Source organism: Canis lupus, chromosome 29 (assembly GCF_011100685.1).
Source record: "Canis lupus familiaris isolate Mischka breed German Shepherd chromosome 29, alternate assembly UU_Cfam_GSD_1.0, whole genome shotgun sequence".
Taxonomy (NCBI): domain Eukaryota; kingdom Metazoa; phylum Chordata; class Mammalia; order Carnivora; family Canidae; genus Canis; species Canis lupus.
In genome coordinates, this window is record NC_049250.1 from 5,872,827 (window position 1) to 5,900,470 (window position 27,644).

At 39.6% G+C, this 27,644-nt stretch overlaps 1 protein-coding gene across 6 annotated transcripts in view; it reads left to right on the forward strand.

Moving 5' to 3' along the window:
- Positions 1 to 27,644, forward strand: part of RGS20 (regulator of G protein signaling 20) — an 84,061-nt gene that overhangs the window by 49,285 nt on the left and 7,132 nt on the right. For 5 of the 6 annotated variants that reach the window (XM_038579315.1, XM_038579311.1, XM_038579312.1 and 2 more), the window contains 2 exons: positions 13,391 to 13,539; positions 22,011 to 22,094. In XM_038579315.1, the coding sequence (XP_038435243.1) occupies positions 13,391 to 13,539; positions 22,011 to 22,094 (233 nt within the window). Of the gene's footprint in view, positions 1 to 3,817; positions 3,860 to 13,390; positions 13,540 to 22,010; positions 22,095 to 27,644 lie in introns of those variants that run through there. The other variant, XM_038579313.1, reaches the window with a different exon arrangement.

Consider the following 27,644-nt stretch of genomic DNA (forward strand, 5'->3'; position numbering starts at 1 on the left):
CTCATACATTCTTGTTAGAGGGACTTTTCCTTGCTGAGAAACACTAAGACACTGGCAGAAATTCTCATGCAAACTGTTAATGACTGACACATTCCTTAATGATTCGAAAATTCTTTAAAGCAGCCCCATAGACCAAGATTTTCATACGTGTTTCCGAGGTGTCCCTGAGCTAAGTTATCATTGGGAATGTGCCCATCTACAATCTCCTTTAGAAATTCCCATGATCTCCTGGGATAAGGAAAGTCCAGGATGAAGATTTCAGTCAGTACTTGCAAAATGTTAATTGTTGTTTGGTATTAAGAAAGAACAAGTTAAAACATGTATAACTGATTAACTTCCTTTAGATCATACTCTTATTATTTCTGATATTTCCCAAAAACAATCGTAAACGTCGGGTTATAAAATATGTCCATTTAGTAACAGAAAAGAAGAGAAAGACATTACAATTATAGTCTTAAGCTTGGCGGCAGGTACGTAGACAGAGGAGTAAAGATTTCCATTCAGAGTCACTGCAAAGCAGATGATAACACACTTCATGTATTTTTTTAAGAGGTGAGGACTTGTGTAAGCATCCATCTGGAAGTAATTATAATTCTAAAATGTCTATTGTTATCAGTAAGCTTTCAGTTGACTCCCCCTTCTAGAACAATGAACTAGCTTTTTCTTAAAATAGCCCCAAATTATTCAGACTATAAAACCAAAGGAAGAAATTTTTGAAAACTCATAGTTTTGCACAGAGGAAGAATTAAGATCTCCCACCAGCCTACGAGCTACTAAAAATTGTTAGCTCTCCATGCCTTATAAAGTGGAAGATACAGCTCTGATTGGAGTTTTGGTCCATTTGAAGTCAGTGCAAGTAACTTCTAGATCTTCATTATTAATATTTCATGAGGTGGAGTGGGTTGGACTTCTTTCTGGTGATGACTGTACCACAGGGTAATGTGCCGACATTCCCTCAAACTTGAAACTTTTATTGCGGGAACCAGCTAAACAGAATAGAAACATCACTGTGGACCTGGGTTCACCTTATTTCCCAGCAGCTAATAATAACAGGTGAAAGCCTTTAGGCAGGTGGTGCGTTTGATGGTGACTTATTTAGCATCAGGCAATCTGGTGTTAACACTTGGACTCTGTGACTCAGAGAAAGCTGTGTTCACCTGTGGTTGTTTTCAGACCAAGTAGCTAAACCCAGGAAGTGTTCAGGAGAGGAACGGTCCCTGTTGATTTCAGTTGGTCTGTTTTTCAAACTCCCTGGTGTAGATTCTTGAATGAGAGAGCCTTCCTGTGGCTAAACCAGCCTCAAAGCCAAACACCCTCAGAATCAACCCCCTTCGGGTCTTGGAAGCCCGGTGCTCATCATACCGGATGTGCACCTCCCTCCAACCTATGTAAGGACTTTGAACATTCCCCTTTCCCCAGCCTGTTCACTCGATTCTAACAGTTGTTCAGAAGTTAGGTCCCATCTGAGTGGGACCTGGATCTTTCCCCTGCCCCCTGCATGTGAGCACCCAACTTTCAGAACCAGTACGTGCAGAACCTGCAGAAGGCTTACACTCAGCCCTCTGCCACATGGCTGTGGAGCACACTGTGGATGTGCTTGCCCTGTGGCAGGGTCAAAAGGTGGTATCTGTGAAAAACCAGGCTGCATCCAGGACAAAATAATGTTAGGAAATGTTTTTTCCAGCCTATAGAAACTTAAAAAGCAGGAAGACCAAAATCAGGATAAAATTAAGAGCAAATTCTGCTAAGTACTGAGAAATATTATTGCAGAACAGGGAAATGAGTGTGTCTCTTGAGGCGGCAGCACAGAAAATATTCCTGGAGCATAAACTCCGTTCCTCTTTTTTTTTTTTTTTTAATTCATGAGAGACACACACAGAGAGAGAGAGAGAGAGAGGCAGGCAGAGACACAGGCAGAGGGAAAAAGTAGGCTCCATGTAGGGAGCCCAACGTGGGACTCGATCCCGGGTCTCCAGGATCACACCCAGAGTGGAAGGCAGATGCTCAACAACGGAGCCACCCAGGCATCCCACCTCTCTTCCTTTGAGGCGGATGGGTGCCTCTGGCAGTGGGAGCTCAGCAAGCAGTGCGAGATCCAGGAACAGAAGTGGCTCATGAGGAAGAGACCTTTGTTCCTGGCACAAACTCAATCATTTGAACAGGCTCAAAAAAATATCGGGGGAGGGGTGCCTGGGTGGTCACTGGGCTAAGCGTCTGCCCCTTCCCCCCAGCTCATGCGGCACTCTCTCCCTCTCCCGCTCTCAAATAAATAAAACATTTTAAAAAATATTTAAAAATATTTTAATGTTTTAAAACATTCCCACTCTTCTTTATCTCAGATAAGGGGGCTGCAGAACAGTTCCTTGTGCTCATAAATCACCTTTCTTGTGAAACATTTGATGTTTTCAATGTGTTGACAGCCTTCCTATCTATATTACAATGTAAAGAATCTTTCCAAAATATTTGGGGGCACTGAGTGGCTCAGTTGGTTAAGAGTCTGCCTTCAGCTCAGGTAATGATCTCAGAGTCCTGGAATCAAGTCCTGCATGGGGATCCCTGCTCAGCAGGGAACCTGCTTCTCTCCCTCTGTCTGCTGCTCCCCCTGCTTGTGCTCTCTCTCTCTGACAAAAAAAAAAAAATTTAAATGTATCTTTAAAAAAGAAAAAAATCTTTCCTAAATATTTAAAGAGTCAGATACCATTGGTTTGGGAGGTAATGATTCTGCTGTGAGTCAAGTGACCAGGCTATTGGGTTCTTCCAGCCAATGACATTATGATCCCAGAAAATGAATGGAAAATTCTAGAGGTGGCTTTGTACTATATTATTTCATTTATATGGCATTCTGGAAAATGTAAAACTAAAGGTAAGTAAAGCTACATCTTTTTAAACCTTGAATAAAGTTACCCAAAATCACACTATATTCAAAAGTGGTGAAGTCCTAGAGGCCACGTTTTCTAATCAATGCAAATATATATATAAGCCACCTAACTCTTGGAAATGAACAAGGGGTAGTGGAAGGGGAGGTGGGCAGGGGTTTGGGGTGACTGGGTGATGGGCACTGAGGGGGGGGCAATTAGCGGGATGAGCACTGGGTGTATATGTTGGCAAATTGAACTCCAATAAAAAATTTTTTTAATAAATTGAATATATATATATATATATATATATATATATATATATATATATATATATAAGCTCATGACAAGGCCACTCAAGAAATTAAAAAGAAACTTCTGAAAAACCTTGGATAAAAAGAAATCTGAGCTTAAATTAGGTCTGAGCTCCTTGTTAACCAGTAGTGCCACACATCAAAACTTATAGTTACAATCAAAGCAGTAATTGGATAAACATGTGTAGACCAAACTACATTAATTAGAAAACAGCAATGATGGAAAATAAACTAAAAAGTTAGTGCCAGAGGTGAGAAAACTAACAAAGTAGTTTTCAAGAAAGATAAATACAGAATAATGGAAATGAAAACAAACTGATGAAATTTACAGTGATAAAAATAAAAGTTATTTTACCAGCAAAAACACATTTATTTGAGAATAGCAGAGATTGCAATTTAGGACAGGCAAGCCAGCAAAAACCCAGAGGCTAGTCTAACAAAAGAGAGTAGTTTTATGGAGAAGTTGGAAGTTGGGGGAGGGGTTGTTTTGTAGAAAAGTCCACTTGAGAAAAGCAAGAGTCCAGGGTGATGAGGGTTTCTCATTGGCCCAGTTGCTGGGTAGTTGATTTCTTCTGGAGATGCAATGTGTATCTTTTCCTGTTGTGGCCTGTAATTGATTTTTCTTTTCTGTTTGAAGATCTTCTGTTGGAGTCTCTAATTGGCAGTACTTCCTGTAATTGACATCAACTGGTAAGGGGTGAGAGCTCCCCCCTCTGGTCTCCCCACTCCATGTTAGTAAGGTTTCCCATAATTAATTTTCATACACTCATGATCCATAATGGAGTGCTGCCCAAAGGGAGTCAAGAGCCAAGATTTGTCAAAGAAAATGGAACTCAGAAGCTGTTCCATTTGGGATTTCGGATTTTGGTTTCCTTCAAGGAAATATTTAACTTTCAGGCCCCTGAATGTCCCCTGATGGCAGGATCATTTCCTAAGAATTGCTAGGGATGATTTTGATTTTATGCCCTCTAAGGTTCTTGGTTCTTTTTTTTTTTTTTAATTTTTATTTATTTGTGATAGTCACAGAGAGAGAGAGAGAGAGAGAGAGAGAGAGGGGCAGAGACTCAGGCAGAGGCAGAAGTAGGCTCCATGCACCTGGAGCCCGACGTGGGATTTGATTCCGGGTCTCCAGGATCGCGCCCTGGGCCAAAGGCAGGCGCCAAACTGCTGCGCCACCCAGGGATCCCTCTTGGTTCTTCTTTACTGGGATCTTGTCTATGAGTCTATACCCTTGTCTATGATTCTAACAGGAGCTCGGCCTTAGGTCTTAAGAGATAAGATTTTTTTTCATACATTACTTGGTGTGTCATCATATTCCCAATACGTAATTCAAAAATGGCTGTTTTCAGAGTTTAGAAACTATAATGAAAATAAACAGCTATTAATGGAATCTAAGCACCAAGTTTAACAAAAAAAAAATAATAACTTTTCTGAGCTAATTATAGTTACGTTAATTTGATTCCAAATTAGTGATCAAGATTCCAAAAGACTGTGATCAAGATTAAGAGTTTGCTTTGGATTTTGCTTGAACTTTGAAAAAATTCTCTTAAATGCCAGGATCCTAGGTATTTGGAAAAGCCATATTTGAGTAGAATTATCTTTTGGTTAAGATCTGAATATTTAAAACTCTGTTTTCAGAGTTTAGAAACTATAATGAAAATAAAGAGCTATTAATGGAATCTAAGCACCAAGTTTAACAAAAAAAAATAATAACTTTTCTGAGCTAATTATAGTTACGTTAATTTGATTCCAAATTAGTGATCAAGATTCCAAAAGACTGTGATCAAGATTAAGAGTTTGCTTTGGATTTTGCTTGAACTTTGAAAAAATTCTCTTAAATGCCAGGATCCTAGGTATTTGGAAAAGCCATATTTGAGTAGAATTATCTTTTGGTTAAGATCTGAATATTTAATAAATTGCCAACCTCTATTATTCCCATTTCCTCAAGCTGATTTTTAAATGCCATAAATTATAGAATAAAGCATCTGACAGGGATCCCTAGGTGGCGCAGCGGTTTGGCGCCTGCCTTCGGCCTAGGGCGCGATCCTGGAGACCCGGGATCGAATCCCACATCGGGCTCCCAGTGCATGGAGCCTGCTTCTCCCTCTGCCTGTGTCTCTGCCTCTCTCTCTCTCTCTGTGACTATCATAAATAAATTAAAAAAAAAAATAAAGCATCTGACATTGGTTTTGCATTCACACAACCTTTCCAGCAAAGGGAAGCTAGTTACTGAGGCATTATGCCTGTGACATGCTTGAGTCATCCCCACAGACACTGAAGTGATGCCCAACAGTCTATGCCAGACACTCGCCAGAAGAAGAAGACAAAAGCAATGATAAGGAAGCTCTGAGTCCATGTTATTTAGAAAGAACAAATGGAGGCTGGGAGGATAGGGGTAATTGGGTGATGGGCATTAAGGAGACAACGTGATGTAATGAACCCTGGGTGTTCTATGTAATTGATGAATGACTGAACTCTACATCTGAAACTAATGATACACTAAATGTTAATTATTTGAATTGAAATACAATATGATTAAAAAAAGAAAGGACAAATGGAAATAAAATGTGTACAGCGTTCTCCCACAAATATGGTGAGGCAAAGGAAAAAAGATACATGAAGCTAGTTTGGCTAATCAGATCATATGCTGGTATCTAAAAGGACCGAGCCAATTAATACATACCAATGGCATATTTAAAAAATCTTATAAATAGATAGTATTCATTTAATATATGTTTTTAGGCCTCGTATTAATCAGCTATCACAATGAAAAATTCTCTACAAATATTTAGTGACACCAAATATGCAACTCTCCCATAAGCAATTACACATTTGTCTTTTAAACAAGCAGACAGTAATTTAAAGCAAATCATCTGACAGTGATAAGATGACTATTAATAATGAGTTTCAGTAAATTTGCAAACTAGGTGAAATGGATGAGTTTTTTAAACAGGAGATGAAAAATACCATATTGACTCAAAGAAAGGAGGAAAATGAAAACAAATCAAGGAAGAAATTGAAGACATAGTTAACAAGCCACTCGAGAGATTTCAGTAATTTTGCAGGCAATCTCTGCAAGTCCTCAGGACAAAAATAATTTCCTAATAAAGATACATAGGGGTGCCTGGGTGGCTCAGTCAGTTGGGTGCCAGACCCTTGGTTTCGGCTCATGATCTCCAGGTCATGAGATCAAGCTCCATATCAACTTCATGGAGCTGCTTCAGATTCTCTCTGTCCTTCTCCCTCTGCCCTTCCCACTCTCTGTCTTTCTCTCAAATAAATTAGTTAATTAAATCTTTAATCTTAAAAAAAGATTGATTTTTAAAAATTCTTTATAAATATTACCAAATCAATTTCAGCAGTATAATAGAAGAATAACTATCTTATAGGTGGCTCAGTCGCTTGAGCATCTACCTTCAGCTCAGGTCATGATCGTAGGGTCCTGGGATCGCACTCTGCTTTGGTGGGGAGCTTTCTCCTCCCTCTGTGCCCTGCTCCCCTTCTAGTGCTCTCTCTGTCTCATAAATAAATAAACAAAAAATTTTTTTTTTAAAAAAAGAGGGGCACCTTGGTGGCTCAGTGGTTGAGCATCTGTCTTTGGCTCAGGTTGTGGTCCCCGGGGTCCTGGGATTGAGTCCGCATCAGGCCCCCTGCAGGGAGCCTGCTTCTCCCTCTGCCTATGTCTCTGCTTCCCTCTCTGCATCTCTCATGAATAAATAAATTTAAAATCTTTTTTTTAAAAAAAGAATAACCATCTTTTAGACCCGAGAAGAGTTTATCAAATAAGATAAAGGTGATTCAAAATTTAAAAATTCATTAATCTAATTTGTTTCATTAACTATTCAAAGGAGGAAATTCATATTCTTAATAGATACATATTCTCAATAGATATTTTAATTGATAGAGTTCAATATTTTAAAAAGTTTTGTTTTGTTTTTATTGAAGTTCAATTTACCTACATATAGTGTAACACCCAGTGCTCATCCCATCAAGTGCCCCCCTCAGTGCCCGTCACCCAGTCACCCCATCCCCCCACTCACCTCCCGTTCTGCAATCCTTTATTCATTTCCCAGAGTTAGGAGTCTCTCATGGTTTGTCTCCCTCTCTAATTTTTCCCATTCATTTCCCCTCCTTTCCCTTATAATCCCTTTCACCATTTCTTATATTCCCCATATGAGTGAAACCATAATATGATTTTCCTTCTCTGGTTGACTTACTTCACTCAGCAAAATACCCTCCAGTTCCATCCACGTTGAAGCAAATGGTGGGTATTCATCCTTTCTGGTGGCTGAGTAATATTTCATTGTATATAAATGTTTTAAAGAAAAATTTCAAACAAGTATATTTAAATGTAGAGAGGAAGGGGGTGCCTGCCTGGGTGGCTCAGTCGGTTAAACGTCCAATTCTTGATTTCAGCTCAGGTCATGATCTGAGGGTAGTAAGATGGAGCCCCATGCTGGGCCTGGACCCTGCTTAAGATTTTCTCCCTCTTAAAAATATTCCATGCTCATGGATTGGCAGAATTAATATAGTGAAAATGTCAATGTTACCCAGGGCAATATACACATTTAATGCAATCCCTATCAAAATACCATGGACTTTCTTCAGAGAGTTAGAACAAATTATTTTAAGATTTGTGTGGAATCAGAAAAGACCCCGAATAGCCAGGGGAATTTTAAAAAAGAAAACCATATCTGGGGGCATCACAATGCCAGATTTCAGGTTGTACTACAAAGCTGTGGTCATCAAGACAGTGTGGTACTGGCACAAAAACAGACACATAGATCAGTGGAACAGAATAGAGAACCCAGAAGTGGACCCTGAACTTTATGGTCAACTAATATTCGATAAAGGAGGAAAGACTATCCATTGGAAGAAAGACAGTCTCTTCAATAAATGGTGCTGGGAAAATTGGACATCCACATGCAGAAGAATGAAACTAGACCACTCTCTTTCACCATACACAAAGATAAACTCAAAATGGATGAAAGATCTAAATGTGAGACAAGATTCCATCAAAATCCTAGAGGAGAACACAGGCAACACCCTTTTTGAACTTGGCCACAGTAACTTCTTGCAAGATACATCCACGAAGGCAAAAGAAACAAAAGCAAAACTGAACTATTGGGACTTCATCAAGATAAGAAGCTTTTGCACAGCAAAGGATACAGTCAACAAAACTCAAAGACAACCTACAGAATGGGAGAAGATATTTGCAAATGACATATCAGATAAAGGGCTAGTTTCCAAGGTCTATAAAGAACTTATTAAACTCAACACCAAAGAAACAAACAATCCAATCACGAAATGGGCAAAAGACATGAAGAGAAATCTCACAGAGGAAGACATAGACATGGCCAACATGCACATGAGAAAATGCTCTGCATCACTGGCCATCAGGGAAATACAAATCAAAACCACAATGAGATACCACCTCACACCGGTGAGAATGGGGCAAATTAACAAGGCAGGAAACCACAAATGTTGGAGAGGATGTGGAGAAAAGGGAACCCTCTTACACTGTTGGTGGGAATGTGAACTGGTGCAGCCACTCTGGAAAACTGTGTGGAGGTTCCTCAAAGAGTTAAAAATAGACCTGCCCTACGACCCAGCAATTGCACTATTGGGGATTTACCCCAAAGATACAGATGCAGTGAAACGCTGGGACACCTGCACCCCGATGTTTATAGCAGCAATGGCCACAATAGCCAAACTGGAAGGAGCCTCGGTGTCCATCGAAAGATGAATGGATAAAGAAGATGTGGTTTATGTATACAATGGAATATTACTCAGCTATTAGAAATGACAAATACCCACCATTTGCTTCAACGTGGATGGAACTGGAGGGTATTATGCTGAGTGAAGTAAGTCAGTCGGAGAAGGACAAACATTAATGTTCTCATTCATTTGGGGAATATAAATAATAGTGAAAGGGAATATAAGGGAAGGGAGAAGAAATGTGTGGGAAATATCAGAAAGGGAGACAGAACGTAAAGACTGCTAACTCTGGGAAACGAACAAGGGGTGGTAGAAGGGGAGGAGGGCGGGGGGGGTGGGAGTGAATGGGTGACGGGCACTGGGGGTTATTCTGTATGTTAGTAAATTGAACACCAATAAAAAATTAAAAAAAAAAAAGATTTTCTCCCTCTTTCTCCCCTCCCCTCAGTTTATGAGCTTACTATCTTAAAAAGTATAGAGAGGAAGGTATAACAAAGTCCCTGTGTTAATGACACAATTATCAACATTTTGTTAATATTTAATATTCAGATTTTTATTAACACGTTTTGCCTTTTCTCACACTCTCCTATTCCACCATGGCTCAGCAGGGCATAAATCCTCAAGACTAACTACTGCCTCCACTGAACACTCCAGCACCTCATACTTGAGTGAAAATCATCTATCCATTTAGAAATTTTGGAACTGAGAGGGGGATAGGTTGCTCATAGATTTTATAGGAATAGCATATGTTTTTTTGTTTATCTGAAGTTTTAAATGATTCAGAATGTCAGAATTACTGAACTGAGTGTAAGATTTCCAAGAAATCATACAAGAAATTCTTTTTTTTTTTTTTTAAGAAATTCTAATATTAAACAGAAGAAAAATTAAATGGATTATGTTATGAGGCCAAGTTGAAACTCTATAAAGATAAACTGAACATGGAACACTGAGAAAAGAAAGGAATTATAAGTGAGGAAAGTGGTTAACAACCATGATTTGTCCAAGAAATACCAAAAGACCATAATCATCAAGCATTATTCAATGTGGAAGAACAAACTAGAAACATTACAACTGTATAGAGTACTGTAAATTTTAATGCAATCTCAGCAACATGCACCTCTCCTATTGATTGATAAAAGACTGCTGTGTTCAAAAGAAGACAATATCTTTTATATATATAATCCTTTCAGGAACCATCAATAAGGTGTAAGTCCAGCAATAGGTGTATGTATAAACAAATTGTGTACATCTAGACTATGAACTACTGCTCAGAAATTTTTTAAAAAGGAATGAATGATTGATATACATAACCATCATAAAATAATCATGCTGGGTAAAGGAAGCCAGACAAAAAGATTCCATTTGTATAAAATTCTTTAAAAATTCAAATTAACATATGGTGGGAAAAAGCAGATTGGTGATTGCTAGAGCAGGCAGGAGCAGGAGAGAAGGGCAAGAGGGATTCCCAAGGGGTGTGAGGAAACTTGCAGTGGATGATGTGGTCTTGATTGTTGTGGTGGTAGTCTCACAGGTATATTAACATGCCAAAACTTATCAAATTATACCCTTTAAATAGCATGTGCAGACTCTATGCTTGTTACACCTCAATAAAGCTGTTCTCAAAAATGTGTAAGAACAGACTTTGATGACATTTGTCTTTGGTTTCGGAGAATATATTTAGTCATGAACAACTGTGTGATGTTCTCTCAGAGTTTGCTCACTAAACCATTAAGTCTTCCTGGGGTATACAAAGAATGAGGTGTGTACAAGCAAATAAAATAAGTTAACTAATAAACAGGGGTGGGAGGCCTGGGTGGCTCAGTCAGTTGGGCAGCTGACTCTTGGTTTCAGCTCAGATCATGATCTCATGGTCCTGAGATTGAGTCTGGTATCAGATTCCATGCTGAGTGCTTGAGATTCACTCTCCCTCTCCCTCTGCCCCTCCCCTACTCACACTCTCCATCTCTCTGTAAAATAAAATAAATAAATAAATAAATAAATAAATAAATAAATAATAAATAAATGACACAACTTGTTTTGTACTATGTAAACAATAGAAGAAAATGTGTTTAACTTCATAAAATTACCTTCTCCCAGAAACCTCCAGCACACATCACACATATGGGCAAATTGCTATGAGTCTTCTCAAAAGGCATGAAGAAGCCCAAGGTACCAAAAAGTACTGCTACTTTTCAATATTTACAGAACTTCCTCACCAATGAAATAAGACCAAGGAGAGGAAAGATACTGTACTTGGAAAGGTACAGAAGGTAAACCAACAAGTGTGACTATTTATAGACAGTATGATCATCCACCTAGAAAACCCCAGAGGATCAGTAGAAACACTACTAGAATTAATAAGAGAATTCAGCAGGGAGGCCAGATATAGTAGCCTTCCTATACACCAAAATAACTATTTAGAAACTTGAAGCAGAGAAGTATTTACAAAAGCAGCAAAAAAAGACCTATAAAATACTCAGAAATAAACCTATCAAAAATATGCAAGACCTGTTTGAGTAAAGCCTTTCAAATACACAGGGGAGGCTCTGAATGAACATATATTCCATGTACTGATTGGGAAGGCCCAGTGTTGCAAAGATGTTAGAAAAGTAGTCCCTTGAAACTCATTGACATTCCCACGTCACAATCCTTCCTTCTTCTGAGAAGTTATTGGGATTTTTCTTTTTAATGAGGCAAGTTGCATCAGTATCTCTTAGGAAATAACAATCACCTGGAGGCATCTCCTGCTCCAGCCATCTTTGTTTGGAGATTGTGCCTGCTTGTCCTTGCCCCTCAGTGTCCTGAATGAAGTGAAACAATTGTTAGTCTGCAGCTCTACTGCAAGGCCACAGATGCCTAGGAAGAAGCCCAGGTTTCTACCTCAGGGGCATTAAAAGGGGCTTGTCTCCCAGTGGTGCCATAAAGCATGGCTGTGAGTTGAACAAAAGTCTCTGTCTCCACCCTTTGGACAAGTGAGCCACCCCAGTGCCAGCATCCTGGACTGCTTGGGCTGGACACTGGACAGGAGTTCTGAGTGTTGTTCCCGTTGTGGGATAGCACAGTGAATGCTTGGCCGCGTCTCTCTTGCAGTCCTGGAATACATCTTGGCATAATTAAATAAAAGGGCTACTCCAGAGGAGTCATCCTGATTTGGCAGGTACTAAAACAGATGTCATTTCTCATAAATACATCTATAAATTCAATGTAGTCCTACTCAAAATCCCAACATGGAATTTCTGGACTTTGAAAAGCTGATTCCAAAATTCAACTAGATGGAAAAAAAAAAAAACACAAACAGCCAAAAACAATTTTTTTAATTTGTGAAGAGAATTTTACCTACCCAATATAAAAACCCATACTAAAACTGTAGTAATTAAAGTCCAATAGAACCTAAGAATCAGTAATAGTTGGAAGAGAGAAACCTAGTGTTGGAATGGAATAACACATCCAGAATTTAATCCCAAAGTCCTATTTAAGGTTCTTTGATGTAGCTTTGGTATTTTTGCTTTTACTTCACCAGCAATTGAATAATAGTATCAAGTGTAAAAGTGCACTGGATGATTCCTCCTTCTTGTGCTGCTTCAGCCATTCTGTGGTCTTCAGAAAAAGAGGAGGTTGATGGACAGAGACCTTGTTTGCAATGACTTGCTCTCCACTGAGGTAGTGAGGGTGACTGTCCCTGCAGATGGCAGGGCAGATCAGAGCAGGCCACAGTTCACAGCCCTTCCTTGCTTCCTGGGAGTAACTGAGCCACAGGACCTAACTTTAGGTCCACATACAGAGTAGGGAAACATCTTCAAGGTTTCAGAGCAAGTTAAGACTTGAACCTACCAGGGGCACCTGGGTTGAGCTGCTGCCTTTGGCTCAGGTTGTGATCCCGGGGTCCTGGGATCGATCCCTGCATTGAGCTCCCCACAGGGAGCCTGCTTCTCCCTCTGCCTGTGTCTCTGCCTCTCTCTGTGTCTCTCGTGAATAAATAAATTAAATATTAAAAATGACTTGAACCTGTCAGTGGGGTCTCAGAACCTGGCTGCCCCCCAGGAGTTCCATTCTTCCTCTTAGGACATTTCCCCTTACCGCCTTGTTAGTGCACTTGCCTTCTCGGCCTGGCTTCCTCCCAGATGCCTGCTCCGGCCTTGGGGGCATCCCTAACTCAGCTGCCACCTGCCGCTGCTCCCTGGCAGTTCCACCCAGCGGGAACCCAGGGCTGAGAAATGCGCTCCTCGTCACCAGATGTCCTCAGTAGGTGATGGCAGCGTCTGGTTCCTCTCCTGACCTTGAAGCGCCTTAGGGCAGGGACACTCCGTCATTCTATTCACAGTGCTTGGCAGATGCCAGACACGAAATGTTGGCTACATTAATGGACTCTGAGCGCCAAATGTTGCCAGAATTCGCAGAAATGGCCTGGAGAGAGGCACCTTGCGTTTTCGCAGCGATCCAGACAGCAGACTCTCCTACCTTGTGTGGTGGTAACTGGCCCCCCTTTCGCTTGCACTGTTGCAGCCCATGGGATCTGAGCGGCCAGAGATGCGGAAACGGCAGATGCCTGCAGCCCAGGAGACCGCCGGCTCCACGCCAGGCCAGCCCGGAGCAGGGGAGCGCGGGGCCAACGCCTGCTGCTTCTGCTGGTGCTGCTGCTGCAGCTGTTCCTGGTAAGATCGGGGCTTCTCCCGTGCGCTTCTGAATGGGAAATGGTACCCCTGGGGAGGGCCAGCTTAGGATTAATTCTTTAAGTGTTTTTTATTTTATTTTATTTTTTAATATCTACTTGAGGTAGAGAGCATGGGTGGGAGGGCAGAGGTGGAGGGAGAGAATCTCAAGCAGACCCCGCTGAGCATGGAGTCCAATGTGGGCTCAAACTCAACGACCTGGACTGAGATCATGACCTGAGCTGAAACCATGAGTCAGACACTTAACCGACTGTGCCACCCAGGCTCCCCCATATGTATCTTTTGAACAACTACTATATGCCTGGCACACTGATTTGGGACCTGTGAAGAACAGCAACAACACACACACACACACACACACACACACACTCACACTCACGAAGAGGCTCTGTATTCTAGCTCTCAGGGGACTTCTATTCAAATCCCTGAAATCAGGGTGGTGTGTTAAACAGCTAAAGGAGAGTCTAAGGCCATTGCTGATCAAATGGTAATATTTGGGCAGAAATGACAACTAGGTGGTTAGAAAGGAGTGAACTCAAGGCAGTCTACTTGGTAACAAAGGTTTTGTAAAGGATTTAAGGTGGCTCTTAAAAGTTAAGGTGATGTAGAGGAGCCTGGATTTTATCTTCTGTTTTTCTTTTATTAATTTCATGTTTTAATAAAGAAAAATGGCAAAATACATGCTTAACAGAGAGAAGAATATAAAAATATAGGCTAACTTACTGGTACAGGAAGATACACAATCTTTGCTTCATAAGAGAGATACACAATTTGGAAAATATCCTTGACTGTCAAGGTCTGGAGAAATGTGTATAGTTTACACCTAAAAATCATAGGAATGTTAGGTGGCATTTCTGAAATCTTGGCTATGAAAAGTGCTTAGTGCCCACCAAATGTGTGCCTAACTTTAGGCAATTACATTATTGGATTTTGGGCACCTGGGTGGCTCAGTCAATTAAGTGTCCACCTTTGGGTTAGGTCATGATCTCAGGGTCCTGGGATCAAGTCCCACAGGGCCTCAGCCGGGAGTCTGCTTCTCCCTCTGCCTGCACCCCTGCACATGCATGTTCTCTCTCTCTCTCTCTCTCCCTCTCTCTCTCAAAAATAAAAATAAAATCTTAGAGAAGGGTTTTTAAAAATTATTCTATATTTATGTAGGCTTGGCCACAAGTTGGACCAAGATCACTGTCCAGTAGAGAAGACCAGGTGATAGTGCAGCTCTCAAGAACAGTGACAGGGGCAGCCTGGGTGGCTCAGCGGTTTAGCAACACCTTCAGCCCAGGGCCTGATCCTGAAGACCCAGGATCAAGTCCCATGTCAGGCTCCCTGCATGAGCCTGCTTCTCCCTCTGCCTATGTCTCTGCCTCTCTCTCTCTCTCTCTCCCTGTGTCATGAATAAATAAATAAAATCTTAAAAAAAAAAAAAAAAGAACAGTGACAGGACTGTTGTAATTGGGGTGAAACAGGTGGAGACTGAAATTAAATGTCCAGGAAAACATGGTCTCTTGCTTGACTTGAGCTAGTGTTAACTTCCAAGAAGTTCCTATCTGATGGATGGGACTCAGCAATACAATACACCAAGGACTGATGGGATCATGATGGTGGGTGTTTGGCCTGTTCAGAACAAAATCCCAGACACAAGCAGGAATATGGGGGATGTGGGACTGGCAGGAGCTAAGCAGTCTGACTCAAGGCAGGGCTTCAGCCCCGAGTAGGAATCTGAAGGATTCAACAGAAAACTGGAAGAGAGGCACAAGTTGCCATACCCTGCACATGTGGGGTCCAGGACCCACCCAACACAGTGGGGAGACCCACCAATGGTGAAGGGATTTCACTCTAGCAGAGTCTTTCACTCTGCTAATCAGTTTCAGTGAGATAGTGAGAGAGAGATGGTTGTGTGAGAGAGATGCGGAGATATTCAGGTGTGGGTGAAACTCCTGTTTACCCCCTCCCTTCTCTACTGCCTTAAAGGGACACAGGAGGCTGTGACCTGAACAGTGTATGGGACTGATGGTGTGAGCATAGCCGGTGGTGGCATGCTGTTACCAGAGCAGACTCCTTCCACTGGCATTCAACTATGGTGAATAAATTATAAAACTATGTTTAGCCATCCTCATCATAGCCAACACTCCTGCAGCACATACTGTGTGCGTATGTAACAGACAACAGGGTAATGAGAAACAATGCTGAACTGTTACAGTGTACAACTGACACTAATATAACACTGTATATTAATTATACTTCAATTAAAAGAACACAATAGAGCAATGTCATCAAAGAACTGGAGAAAAATAATGGAAAACTTAGTCAAACTCAAATTCAAGAGTGTGGGTTAAGACAAGACATTTTTATACATACAAAGACCAAGAAAGCTGTCTTCAGACCTTCCCTTAAAAGCACTAAGAAAGAATGTACTTCAGGAAGAACAAGTGAACCCACAGGGTAGTCATGGGAAACAAGTAACAATCATGGACACAGAATGGAATGGATCGAATACAGCTATAAAACATATTTAATTTGTGCTAATAAGTGTAAATCTAAAGTTGTAAACAATATCATGGTAATGATAGACAAATCAAATAATTTCTGATTTAGGAAAAAATTACATTTTCTTTCCAAATTAATGGCATTCTTGAATAGCCAGAAGTATAACAGAGACTTTCCACATCGATGGAAGATAACAGAAACATAGAAAACTATCAACATATGACAAAAGTGGTTTTAACAAGAGAGAATGAACTACTCTATGAATGCCAAGATACTTGGAGTTAGGGTGACTAGCTCATTCCACTTGCCCAAGACTGTCTTGGTTTTAGCACTATCAGAGAACCCATGAGTCCCAGGCAAACTCGGGAAGTGGGTCACCCTACCTGGTATCCAAATCCAAAAAATACTTCTATTCCTATATTGCAGCACATACAAAACCCAGTCTCTCCCTACACCCCTACACCCCACCCCATTGAATTGAAGATCAATTCCAGATGTTTAAAGGCCTAAATGTGAGTAGCCAAGAATAAAATACAGGATAATATATTTCTGATTTTGGCATTGGGAAGAATTACTTTTTAAAAAGATTCACAAATAGGACTATATTAAAATATAAAAATGTGTCTAACAAGAGAAAAAGAAACATACTCTATACAAAGACTTGTACATGAATATGTATAGCAGTCACTAGCCAAAAAGTGGAAGCAACCCAAAGGTCCATCAACTGAAGAATGGATAAACAAAATGTGGTGTATCCATTCAGTGGAATATGATTTGACCATAAAAGGAATGAAGTCTTGAAACTGCTAAAACATGGATGAACCTTGAAAAGATCATGCTAAGTGAAAGAAGCCAGACACAGAAGACCACATACCCTATGATTCCATTAACGCAAAACATCTGGAATAAATTCACAGAGACAAAAAGTTGATAGCAGTCGCCTCAGCCTGGGGGAATGGGAGTTGGTGCTGATGTGTATAGTTTCATTTTGCAGTGATAAACTGTTCTAAAACTGTGGTGATGGTTGCACAATTGTATGAGTGTACTAAAACTATTGACTTGTACCATTTATTTTTATTTTTTTTAAAGATTTTATTTATTTATTTATTCATGAGAGAGAGAGAGAGAGAGAGGAGAGACACAGGCAGAGGGAGAAGCAGGCTCCATGCAGGGAGCCTGATGTGGGACTGGATCCTGGGTCTCCAGGATCAGGCCCTGGGCTGAAGGCAGCGCTAAACCGCTGAGCCACCCGGGCTGCCCGACTTGTACCATTTAAATTGTGAGTTTACAGTGTGCGATTTTTATCTGAATAAAACTTTTTAATATGGGTTTAGCAAAAAATCGGAAGTAAAATGAACACATAGAGCATACTGAGAGAAGATAATTACAAGACATTAGCAAACAAAGAATATAAACCTAGAACACACAAAGAAAGAACTTCAGGAGATGAATAAGAAAATAATAACCAAAAGAAAAATAAGCAAAGGAAATGAAACAGAATCTATTTGTGCTCCTATAAACAAGGATCAGATACATGAGAGTTAAATATACGCCACCTAAATATAATACTCTACCTTAAAAAAACCTCTTGCACACAAGCAAAAGATATGTATGAGAGGATTCACTGAAGCATTAATCTGATTGAGAAAAATTGAAAATGTCTCTAATGTGCATGAACAGGAGAATGGATAAATAGATTGCAGTGTAGTTACACAGTGCAGTACCATACAGCATTTAAATATATGTGCTGGAGGAAAAAAGAATATAAGTTGTGGGGTGCCTGGAGAGCTCAGTCAGTTAAGCATCTGACTCTTGATTTTGGTTCAGGTCACATCTCAGGGTCATGGGATCGAGCCCCACATCAAGCTCTGTGCTCAGCATGGAGTCTGCTTGGGATTATATCTCTCCCCTTTCCATCTCCACTCAAAAGCATACAGCTTTTGAGATTTTTCCATGTTGATAATACCTACTGGAGTGTATTTTATTTTTTTTAAGATTTTATTTATTTACTTGAGAGAGAGAGAAGAAAAACAGCAGGAGTCAGGGGAAGAGGCAGAGAGAGAGGGAAAAGCAGATCCTCCACCAAGCAGGGAGCCTGACTTGGAGCCCGACGCCAGGCTCGATCCCAGGACCCCCAAGATTATGACCCAAGCCAAAGTCAGATGCTTAACCAACTGAGCCACCCAGGTGCCCCCCTAGTAGAGTCAATTTTTAAGAAAATTAAAAGGAAGTATGTTTTCTAAGCCCTTGTATTATCTTTCTCAAAATTCTGCTTCATGGCCTTCTGGCATTTCATTTTATCAACGAAGTCATGCAGATACTTGATTTCTTAAAAATAAACTATTTTTTTCCTTGTTAGAAGATTGAAGAATTTTTTCCTCTTTATAACTCAAAAATTCACTAAAACAGGGGCACCTGGGTGGCTCAGTGGTTGAGCATCTGCCTTTGGCTCAGTCATGATCCCATGGTCCTGGGATCGAGTCCCGCATCGGGCTCCCAGCATGGAGCCTGCTTCTTCCTCTGCCTGTGTCTCTGCTGCTCTCTGTGTGTTGCTCATGAATAAATAAATAAAAGATAAATCTTTTTAAAAATTTACTAAAATATATCTAGCCATGGGACTTCTTTTACTGAATAGCTCTTAAACATGGTGAACAGCTATTTTAGCTTCTAGGAGTTTTCTTCTACTGTAACAATAACAAATCAGGTTAAAAACGACACAAAATATATTTTTCACTTTTTTTAAGAACTCATTAAGAAATATTCCTACTTTAAATAATGAGACATGGAAAAAATGTCAAAGCTAAATAAAGGTTGTATTATTTAATTCACAATGTAACTTCCAGTTCTCTTAGAAATCTTGTGTCAAATTCATCCTTTATTTTTCTCTTTGATTTTTCATACCCATTGTGTACTAATGTTTTCTGCTTACAAAAGAAGTCTAAGAAGTTAAGCAGTATTAATGCTCCTGCAGCACGAACACCACCCAGATGTCTCTTGTTTGTTTTTGTTTTAAGAAACCATTATTTACTGAAACTGGCATCATGAAAGCAACAAGTCAGAAGAGTTCCTGCATTTCTAATGACCGCATTAACGAAAAACAGAGCTGCACACACACATGCACACACACACACACACAATTACTGAAAATCCATAAAGCAAATGTGCTAAAAATAGGCTGAATTACTCTTTTTTTTTTTTTTTAGGCTGAATTACTCTTATAAAATGGTGGAAAGAGTGCAAAGGAAAGATATAATAAAAGGAATAGAAAAGAGCAGTAGCAATAGTCAGATAAAGCAAACTCAACCAATAATAAAAATCCATTTTGAAATTAATGGGGAACTAAAAGCAAGAACAAAGCAAGGATGTCTATGGTCTCCCCTTCTCTTTAACATTGTATCTTATCAGGTATCAGTTGATGCTTGTGGACAAGAAGAAACAACCTGCGGCCTAAGAATCAGAGGAGAAGTAGTAAGACTCTCCCTATCTGCAGAAGATATGAGAGTATACCTGGAAATCCCCAGAGAATTGTGGCTAAACCAAAGCAAACACCAAAGAATTCAGTACGAAGAAAGATACAGAATTAGTGTAAAAAAGAATAGCCTTCAGAATGTAAAGAACTCTCACAATTCAAAAATAAAAGGATGAACCAATTTAAAAGTAGGCAAAAGAGGGGTTCAGTCAGTTGAGCATTCGACTCTTGATTTCCGCTCAAGTCAGGATCTCATGGGTCATAAGATCAAGCCCTGCATTGAGCTCTGCAGTCAGCGAGGACTCTGCTTAAGATTCTCTCTCTCTCTCCCTCTGCCCCTGCCTCCTTTTCTAAAATAAATAGATAAATCTTTTCTTTTTAAGAAAAACATATTTGGAAAATAAAAAGATGATAAAAGTAGGCAAGAGTGTAGAAAATGTCTCCAAAAAAGACCTACAAATAGGTAATAATACATGAAAAAATAATCTCCTTAGCCATTAGCAAAATGCAAATCAAAACCATCATGAGGTACCACCACCCCATACCCCCTGAGTCAATAAGAATAAAAAAGATACTAGGAAGTGTTGACAAGGAGGTGGAGAAATAGTCTCTCCAGCATTGCTGGTAGGAGTGTAAAATGGCACAGCTGCTTTGGAAAACAATTTGCGACTTCCTCAAAATGTTGAAAACAGAGTTACCATAGGAAAGCACTTCCATTCCTAAGTGTCTGTCCAAGAGACATAAAAACAAGCATCCACAGAAAAAACCTGTACATGACCATGCACAGTGGAATTATTTATAATAGCAAAAAAGTGCAGATAACCTAAATGTTCATCAACCAGTGGATGGATAACAAATTGGCACATATCCATACGGTGGAATGTTATTAAGCTGCAAAAAGGAATGAAGTACTGATACCCACTACAACATGAATGAACCTTAAAAACAATTTGCCAGGTGAGAGAAGGTAGCCACCAAAGACCACGTGCTGTATCATTCAGAAGAGGCACGTCTGTAGAGACAGGAAGTAGATCAGCAGGTGTCTGGGGCCGGAGGACGCAGGATATAGGGGGTAATGAGGAGGGGCTGCTCCGTGCGTGGGTCTTCCTTTTGGAGTGATGAAAACGTTCTGAAGTTAGGTCATAGTGATGGTTGTACAACCTTGTGATTATGCTACAAACCACTAGATTGTACATTTTAAACAGGTAACTTCATGATGTATAAATGATTTTCTGGGGGCACCGGGGTGGCTCAGTTGGTTAAGCATCTGCCTTCAGCTCAGGTCATGATCTCAGGGTCCTGGGATCAAGCCCTGTGTCAGGCACCCTACTCAGTGGGGACTCCACTTCTTCTCTCTTTCTGCCCCTCCCCCACTCATCCCATCTCTCTCTCTCTCTCTCTCTCTTTCTCTCTCAAATAAATAAAATCTTTAAGAAGAAAATAAATAAGTAAATGATGGTTCAATAAAGCTATTAAAAAAGTAATAGCCTTAATATGTACAAACAGGAACCAGTTAAGAGATGAGATGAAAACTACATTTGCAATAACAACAGAAACACTTGGAATAAATTTCTAAAGAGATGTGTAAGATGTACATAAGGAAATTTAAAGTCTCCTGAAAGACATAAATTTTGATTGTATGCTTTCCCGGTTTTCTCATAACATTTTTGCATATGTGCCTAGAAATATCTAAGACCTCTATTTTGACTGGAAACACAAATACATTTTGACTAGAGAATGTACACTTTTTTTCAAGGTGTAGAAATGAAATGAAAACCTCAAACATTCCTGATAACCTGACCCCTGACCTTTTTATATTTTTCTAACATGTTTTTATGAAAATAAGTATTATTCTAAATGTAAACTCTCCCTCAATTAGTGTAGACCACAATATTATAATTATTTTGCTAATACTTTGGCATCATACATTTGGTTTTGGTTTAAGACTTTTTATTTATTTAGGGATCCCTGGGTGGCGCAGCGGTTTGGCGCCTGCCTTTGGCCCAGGGCGTGATCCTGGAGACCCGGGATCGAATCCCACATCAGGCTCCCAGTGCATGGAGCCTGCTTCTCCCTCTGCCTGTGTCTCTGCCTCTCTCTCTCTCTCTCTCTGTGACTATCATAAATAAATAAAAAAAAAAGTTAAAAAAAAAAATTAAAAAAAAAAAAAAGACTTTTTATTTATTTATTTGAGAAAGAGTACATGAGCATGAATGAGGGGCAGAGGGAGAGGGAGAAGCAGACTCCCTGCTGAGCAGGGAACCTGATGTGGGGCTCAATCCCAGGACCCTGGATCTTGACCTGAGCTAAAGGCAGATGCTTAACTGACTGAGCCATGCAGATGCCCAACTTTTGGTTTTCTTAAGAAAATCAGGGCCAATTTTTTTCAAGAAAAGAGAGAAATACTTGGTATTTCTTGGTAATCTGGAGTTCCCTTTAACATATTTCCTGACACATAATGATCTCAATTGATACATAAATGTCTTGTTTCATGCAGTCTTACTGTTAGAAACCAAGAACAGAGACCCAGGAGGCCCTCCCATGAACTCAGAGAAGAAGACCTTCCATCCTGTGAAGAAAGGTAAATCTCATTATTGTTTAGCTCACTAAATTGACAGAAATGCCAGCCTTATCACTGTGATTTTTTGGCACCGTAACACACAGTTGCTTAACTGCAGTTTAATGATATCAGATCATAATGTAGCACATTTCCACTCTGCAGAGTTCATTGTGTGACAGGGAGAAAAATTAGTTCCATTATTAATTTCATCCCTGCTAATCACAAATATTAACTGATGCTTCTTGACAAAACATGACGTTATCCTATTTTCATATGATAGACTTTTAAAAATAAAACACAGGGGCAGCCCCGGTGGCTCAGTGGTTTAGCACCGCCTTCAGCCCAGGGCCTGATCCTGGAGACCCAGGATGGAGTCCTACATCGGGCTCTCTGCATGGGGCCTGCTTCTCCCTCTGCCTGTGTCTCTGCGCCTCTCTGTCTCTCATGAATAAATAAATAAAACCTTTTAAAAAAATAGAATAAAACACAGTAGTGAAACACACATGTTTGGTTTTCAGGAAAGTTTTAAAAGTCCATTTTTATTCTTAACTATAAATTTATGCTCTAATGTAGTATTGTCTTAATTTAAATATTTTGAAAAATTGTTGGGAAGAAAACACACTACTTTCCATAATATCAGATTTTAAAATTATCTCGTTTTGTTCCTGTATTATCAGTTGCTTATTCTAATACCTTTTCTTGGTATTATACCTATATAATTACAGATACTGGACAAGTCTCCTAAAAGCATTGTTCAAATAGGTCTTGTATTAAATTGCTTATTTTTGAGGGGGAAAAAACAAATAGCCTAAATGGTTACTTAAGTGGTTTTTTTTTTTTTTTTTCATTCTTTTAACTTACTTACCCTTACCCAGATTTTTCAAAGTCTGGGAAGCATATTAAAATCTTCCACAATTTGGTACGCCTCACATGCTCAGTTTGAGGAATATGAGACTCTTGATCTTGAGGTTATGAGTTCAAGCCTCATGTTGGGTGTAGAGATAACTAAAAAAATAAAAACTTTTTAAAAATATTCCACAATTTATGAGTTTGTTTAAAAATGGCTTTTATCAGGGCACCTGGGTGGCTCAGTTGGTTACGCGTCTGCCTTCGGTTCAAGTCATAAACTCAAGGTCCTGGGATCAAGTCCCCATTGGGCTCCCTGCTCAGCAGGGAGTCTGCTTCTCCCTCTCCCTCTGCTTCTCCCCCGCACTCTTGCTCTCTCTCACTCTCTCTCTCAAATAAATAAAATTTTAAAATAAAAATCTTTTAAAAAATAGCTTTTATCTTAAGGCGCTGGCTGGCTCAGTTGGAAGAGCATGCGACTCTTGATCTCAGGGTTATGAGTACAAGCCCCATGTTGGGTGTAGAGCTTAATAAAAAAATAAGCTTTTTTTAAAAATGGCTTTTATCTTACATATACTGGTATGTTGTATTCTGTACCAAAGCTTTGAGGCTCTTCTATCTGGAACGAGAATGCTTCATCTAGGCCTGACTCTAGCCATCCTGCCAGTGTGACCTTGGGCACTTTGCTGAGAAGCCACACTCTGCCTCGGTTTCCTTGGGTGTGAAAATGGGAACAATAACAGTTTATTGTGGCTACTGTCATGAGCCTGGCAAGCATTCGACATATGTTGGCCATTATTTGTTCTCAAATTCAAGAATATGAAATGACTCTTTATCCAACTTCATGTCTTTTGTTTCTAATTCTACTTAGATATTAATATTATTCTTATTTACATTTGCCTCATATATCTTTGCCTGTCTATTTGTTCTTAATTTTTGTAGTATTTTATATGTTTCCTAAAAATACCATTATGTTGGATTCTGGCCCCATAGCAGTCTCATTAAATGAGGAATTAGAATCCAATGACATTGTGTCAGTTATTTTGATGATGACTGGTAAGTTTAATCTTCTAGCATATTATCTCATGTAATACCGACTAATTACTTCCTTAATTTTTGTTTGGAAATCTACTGACTGAGCCAGCCAGGCACCTCTGCTCTTTCTTATTTAAAAAAAAAAAAAATGTAAAAAAAAAAATGTACTACCAATTGCTTTTAAGTTTTTCAGAATCATCCTTTTATATTTCTTAAACTGACAGGAGTAAAAAAAGTATCTTCTGAATCTTCATATTTAAGGAACATAATTTTTTTAAAGATTTTATTTATTTATCCATGAGAGACTCACAGAGAGAGAGAAAGGCAGAGGGAGAAGCAGGCTCCTTGCTGGGAGCCCAATGTGGGAGTTGATCCAGTGACCCTGGGATCATGCCCTGAGCCCAAGGCAGAGGCTCAACCACTGAGCCACCCACCAGGTGTCCCTTAAGGAACGTGACTTAGCATACTCAGCCACACCTTTCTGAAAAAAATCCAAGATTTTATGCAGGTTACTCGAAGTTATTATTTTTATTTTTAAATTATCTTTTCAACATCTTTTAAACATTTTCTTTCAAAACTATTTTTCCTAGTTATGAAAGATACTTTGTTTTCATACACAATACTTTTTTGCATGATGAAAAGTCTACCCACTATAAAACACTACAAAACCCAAACACTACAAAAGGTTTTCAGTAAAAATTCAGTCTTCCTTTTGTTCTAGACCTCATCCCAGTCTCCAGATAGAACTACCATCAATGTTTTATATAAATAGAAATATATATCTTCAAAGGAATTTTCTATTTATTTACACACAGTTGTACTGAAATGGGATGATCCACGTATACAGTGAATCTAATTTTGAAACTAACTTGAAACAATTGTTTGAATATCTTTTTTTTCTTTTTTGGTCTGCTGACTCCTATCTATAACCTACTTTTTCTGGTCTTGAGCCTTTCATTTATGCTTCACTGCTGGGTCATTATAATCCATCTTCAAGATACATTTCAAGAAAAGGACATTGAATTAACACTGTGAACCTCTGTATATGTGAGTGTTTTTTTTTTTTTATGACCTTCATATAACTAGGACAAGTAGCTACATATCAAATTTTGGGGTATATATCCTGTACTCCTCAAAACTAAATACAGAACTTTTGGCACTGTGGCAGAGTAGATAATCAGAGGGCCTTCCCAATGCAGAACAATAGATTTTGCATTATTTTGAAGTTTTTGCATTGCTGGGCTCCTAGAGAGTAAGGAAAATGACAAAGCAACTGAAAAACCAAACCAAATAAAAAATAAGCAAAATCCTGAGTAATGACGGCTAAGCAGAGTTGAAAGGATTTTCTCAGAGAACAAGTACAAGGTAGGGTGAGGACAAGATGTTGAAACTGAGATCCCAGATTATGCCCTGATTTATGAAAGAAGCCTAAGTGGTCCTAGGTCAGTAACACCTCCTAGATCTCAGAAGAAGCCAACACACAACCTCTCTGGAGGAAAGAAAATATTCCCAATTTTGACTCTTAGCTTTTCTAAAGATTAAGACCAACCAGAATCTAAATGAAAACTAAAAGGACACAACATACAAGTGACAATAGAATCAACACTTGGATTTAGAGCCCAAAGGACTTTAGATATTAGAGTTATCCGTAATAAAATATAAAATAATGGTCTCTGAAATGTTTAAACCAATTAAAGATGGGATCACAAAAGTAAATGAGTACAATTCAACCATCAGAAGTGTCCAGGAGGACTGTGAAGTTGTACTATAGTTCTGCAAGATGTCACCTTGGGGAAACTGGGCAAATGGCACATGAGATTCCTTTTTTCTTTATGCTTTAATGTTATTTTTCTGAGGCCAGAGGTCCAAAATCAGAGTGTCAGCAGGGCTAAGCCCTCTGATGGCTCTAGGGGAGACCCCTTCCTTGTCTCTTCTAGCTTCTCTGGTGGTTGCCAGCAATCCTTGGCATCCCTTGGCTTGTAGATGCATCATACCAATCACATGGCCATCTTTCCCCTGTGTGTGACTGTCTCAACGTCCTGATTCCCCTTTGTATAAGAACGCCAGTCCTTGGGCAGCCCGGGTGGCCCAGCGGTTTAGCGCTACCTTCGGCCCCGGGTGTAATCCTGGAGACCCGGGATCCAGTCCCACGTCAGGCTCCATGCAGGAGCCTGCTTCTCTCTCTGCTTCTCTCTTTCTCTCTGTGTCTGTCGTGAATAAATAAATAAAATCTTAAAAAAAAAAAAAAAAAGAACGCCCGTCCTACTGGTTTAGGGCTCCCGTTAATCACTTCATCTTAGCTAAATCTACAAAAACTCTATTTCCAAATACAGTCACTTCCTGAAGTACTAGAGTTAAGATGTCAACATATCTTCTTTTAGGAGACCTAATTCAACTCATAACACCCTCCTGCAAAATAAACACTGAGTCCAATTGGTTTTACAGGTTAGTTCCACAAAACAGTTCTGCAATAAATCATTCCAAGGTTTTACGGGTCTTGTATAACTACCCAAATGTGTAAGAAATCAATTCAACGGGAACACCAGACCAGAAGAGGACAGTACAAGAATAGAAAGTGAAAGATAAATCCTACTCAGGAACTCTGGCCACCTTCAGCAATGTGGATTCGTGAATCTTAGACACTCAGTGTTGGGTGACAAAAGCAATTGGCCGAAGACAACATGGTGGTCAGCCATTTTTATAAAGTGAAGGGGAAAAAAAAAACCACTGAAGAATATAGTCTTCAGAGATATGTATTTACATTAAAACTATGAAAAGAAAGCTAGGAGGAAAGAAATTATTTAAATTCAGTTAATTAACATATAATGTATTCTTGGTTTCAGAGGTAAAGGTCAGTCATTCATTAGTCTTATATAATACCCAGTGCTCAGTATATCACATGCCCTCCTTAATGCCCATCACCCAGTTACCCTGTCCCTCCACCCCCCCTCCGGTCCAATGACCCTCAATTTGTTTCCTATGATTAAGAGTCTATTATGGTTTTGTGTCCCTCTCTTATTTCCTCTTGTTTATTTTTCCCTCTTTTCCCCTATGATCTTCTGTTTTCTTAAATTTGACATAAGAATGAGATCATATAATTGTCTTTCTCTGATTGATTTATTTCACTTAGCATAATACCCTCTAGTTCCATCCACGTCGTTGCAAATGGCAATATTTCTTTTTTTTTTTTTTGATGGCTGAGTAGTAGTCCATTGTATACATATACCACATCTTCTTTATCCATTCATCGGTCAATGGACATCTGGGTTCTTTCCATACTTTGGCTATTGTGGACATTGCTGCTATAAACATTGGGGTGCATGTGCCCCTTCGGATCACTACCTTTGTATCTTTGGGATAAATACCCAATAGTGAAATGTCTGGGTCATAGAGTGACTCTATTTTCAGCTTTCTGAGGAACCTCCATATTGTTTTCCAGAGTGGTTGCACCAGGTTCCATTCCCAGGAAAGAAATTATTTAATAAGTATCACTGCTAAACAGGCTATGTTTTCTGGCCTCAATATAATTAAAATATAAGTAAAAATAAACTAAGCCAGGGTGAGTCCAAAATCAAGCACAGCAGTTCCCTCAGGGTGGGGAAGGCAGGAGAACAGGTTGTGGCCATATGATGTCAAGGTAGGTGCGGCTGGTGGTGGCAGCCTGGTTCTCAAGGTGAATGCTGAGTTTAT